The sequence below is a fragment of the Cyprinodon variegatus genome, unplaced genomic scaffold, assembly GCF_000732505.1.
Source record: "Cyprinodon variegatus isolate N-32 unplaced genomic scaffold, C_variegatus-1.0 Scaffold608, whole genome shotgun sequence".
NCBI classification, from domain to species: domain Eukaryota; kingdom Metazoa; phylum Chordata; class Actinopteri; order Cyprinodontiformes; family Cyprinodontidae; genus Cyprinodon; species Cyprinodon variegatus.
Genome location: NW_015151061.1, coordinates 488,567 through 490,372, shown reverse-complemented (window position 1 = coordinate 490,372; position 1,806 = coordinate 488,567). Strand labels below are relative to the sequence as shown.

General features: G+C 34.1%; 1 protein-coding gene across 2 annotated transcripts in view; it reads left to right on the top strand.

Annotated features, from left to right (window-relative positions):
* LOC107096251 (dual specificity mitogen-activated protein kinase kinase 4-like) overlaps positions 1-1,806 on the top strand; it is a 20,454-nt gene that overhangs the window by 3,365 nt on the left and 15,283 nt on the right. For both annotated transcript variants that reach the window (XM_015392830.1, XM_015392831.1), the window contains exon 2: positions 662-697. In XM_015392830.1, the coding sequence (XP_015248316.1) occupies positions 662-697 (36 nt within the window). The remainder of the gene's footprint in view (positions 1-661; positions 698-1,806) is intronic.

Sequence of the window (1,806 nt, the reverse complement as noted above, 5' to 3'; positions counted from 1 at the left end):
TAACTTTTTTCTTTTTTTCAGTGGCCCTAATCCTCTTCCCTAGGATACAGATCCATAAAACCCCACAAATTAGTGGATAAATGTCTCTGAACAGTTTTACCTAGATCTCACAGATTTTCATTGGAATTGGTAAGCTTTTGGCCTTAATCTTGGGTGATATTTGTACATAAATTAGGTAGTTTCCTTGTTTTAGGTACAATATGGTCCACTAATGTTCAAGAGGGTTGAAGCCCAGCTTTGGTGAGACCATTCCAGGAGCTTAACACAAAAAAGGTTCAGTTCTGGTGTATTCCTCTGTAAATCTTTACAAAGATTTTTCCTTTTTTATGTAAAACTTAGTCACCAATGCAAAGTTGAAGAGCTTTAGCATACCTTACCTGTAGGAAATTTCTGCTTTAAGGATCAGTAATTAATGAATAAATAAATTATTAATAGCGGAAATTAATATAACATTCTCGCTGTTGGTGAGTTGGTGCAAACTTTTGACCAAAAGTGTAATTATATGAATGTAATCCTGCTGAGCCTGTCAGACCGATCTCTGTGACATAACTACTGATCAGCTCATGTATGCAGTCCTGTGTTAGTGATGAACAGATCTAAGTTGCATGTCCTTTCTCTGTGACAAATGCTTAGTATGAAATGTTTTATCTAAACCTTGCAGAAACCAACACCTGCCGGAGATGTCAAAATGAAGCAGGTATTCAATTTTATTTTTCAAGAATACCGTCCTTTTTTTTTTTTTTTAAGATGATCTGTGTTTGGGTTCTGTTTGTCTTGGCCATTTCTTGGCCAACACATTCCTTCAGCTTTTCCTGATCCTCCATCTGTCATTGATTTGTGTTTTATCTTTTTTTTTTTTTTTGTTTGTTTGAGAATCTTTTAATTTAATTTGTAAAAAATCCACCTGCCTTTGATCTTTTTGTCTGCATGTCACTGATGCGCTTTAAAGAAAAAAATTTTTTGGCTTCCCATATCTGGGAGTGTGTTATTCAGAGATCTAAGATCTCTTTGTTTTTAGAAGAGACATTCTGCATCAGTTTGGTTTCTTTCTGACTTATCACACCATACAGAACATACAGACTCTGCTCAAAGATAATAAACAGGGTTCTAACACTGACGGGAAAAGTCTGGAATTTAATCGTTTTCCAGTACAATGGAAGTATGGGAGGGGAAAAACAGTGTATGGGGAAAAAAAAGTTGTGTTTCCAGGCTTTCTTCTCTTTCCTTCCGTCTATCATTTCTTCCTCTCTTTCTTTGTTGTATATTTTCTTCTTTTTTATTATTTCATTCAGATTGTCAAAAGAATGCCAACATAACCCGAAACCCTGATGGCCCAAAACTAGGGCTGTGTTTAAAAAAAAAAGGATTTATTCTCATATTATTTCCTAAATATGGATTCCTATAACCAATGATCAATAAAAAAAACAAAAACAACTTTGTCATGCTTTTCCTACTGTCCTAACTAGGACGGAGTGTTAAAGGCCAGGCTGGAGATTTTTTTTCTCTTCTATTACGAGAATAACGTCGTAACATTACGAGAATAACATCATAACATTAAAATAATAAAGTCGTAACATTACGAGAATAAAGTCGTAACATTACCTGAATAACGTCGTAACATTATGAGAATAAAGTCGTAACATTACGAGAATAAAGTCGTAACATTACGTGAATAAAGTCGTAACATTACGAGAATAATGTCGTAATATTATGAGAATAACATCGTAACATTACAAGAATAAAGTCGTAACATTACGAGAAAAAAGTCACAACGAGAATAGTCATAAAATTACGAGAATAAAGTCG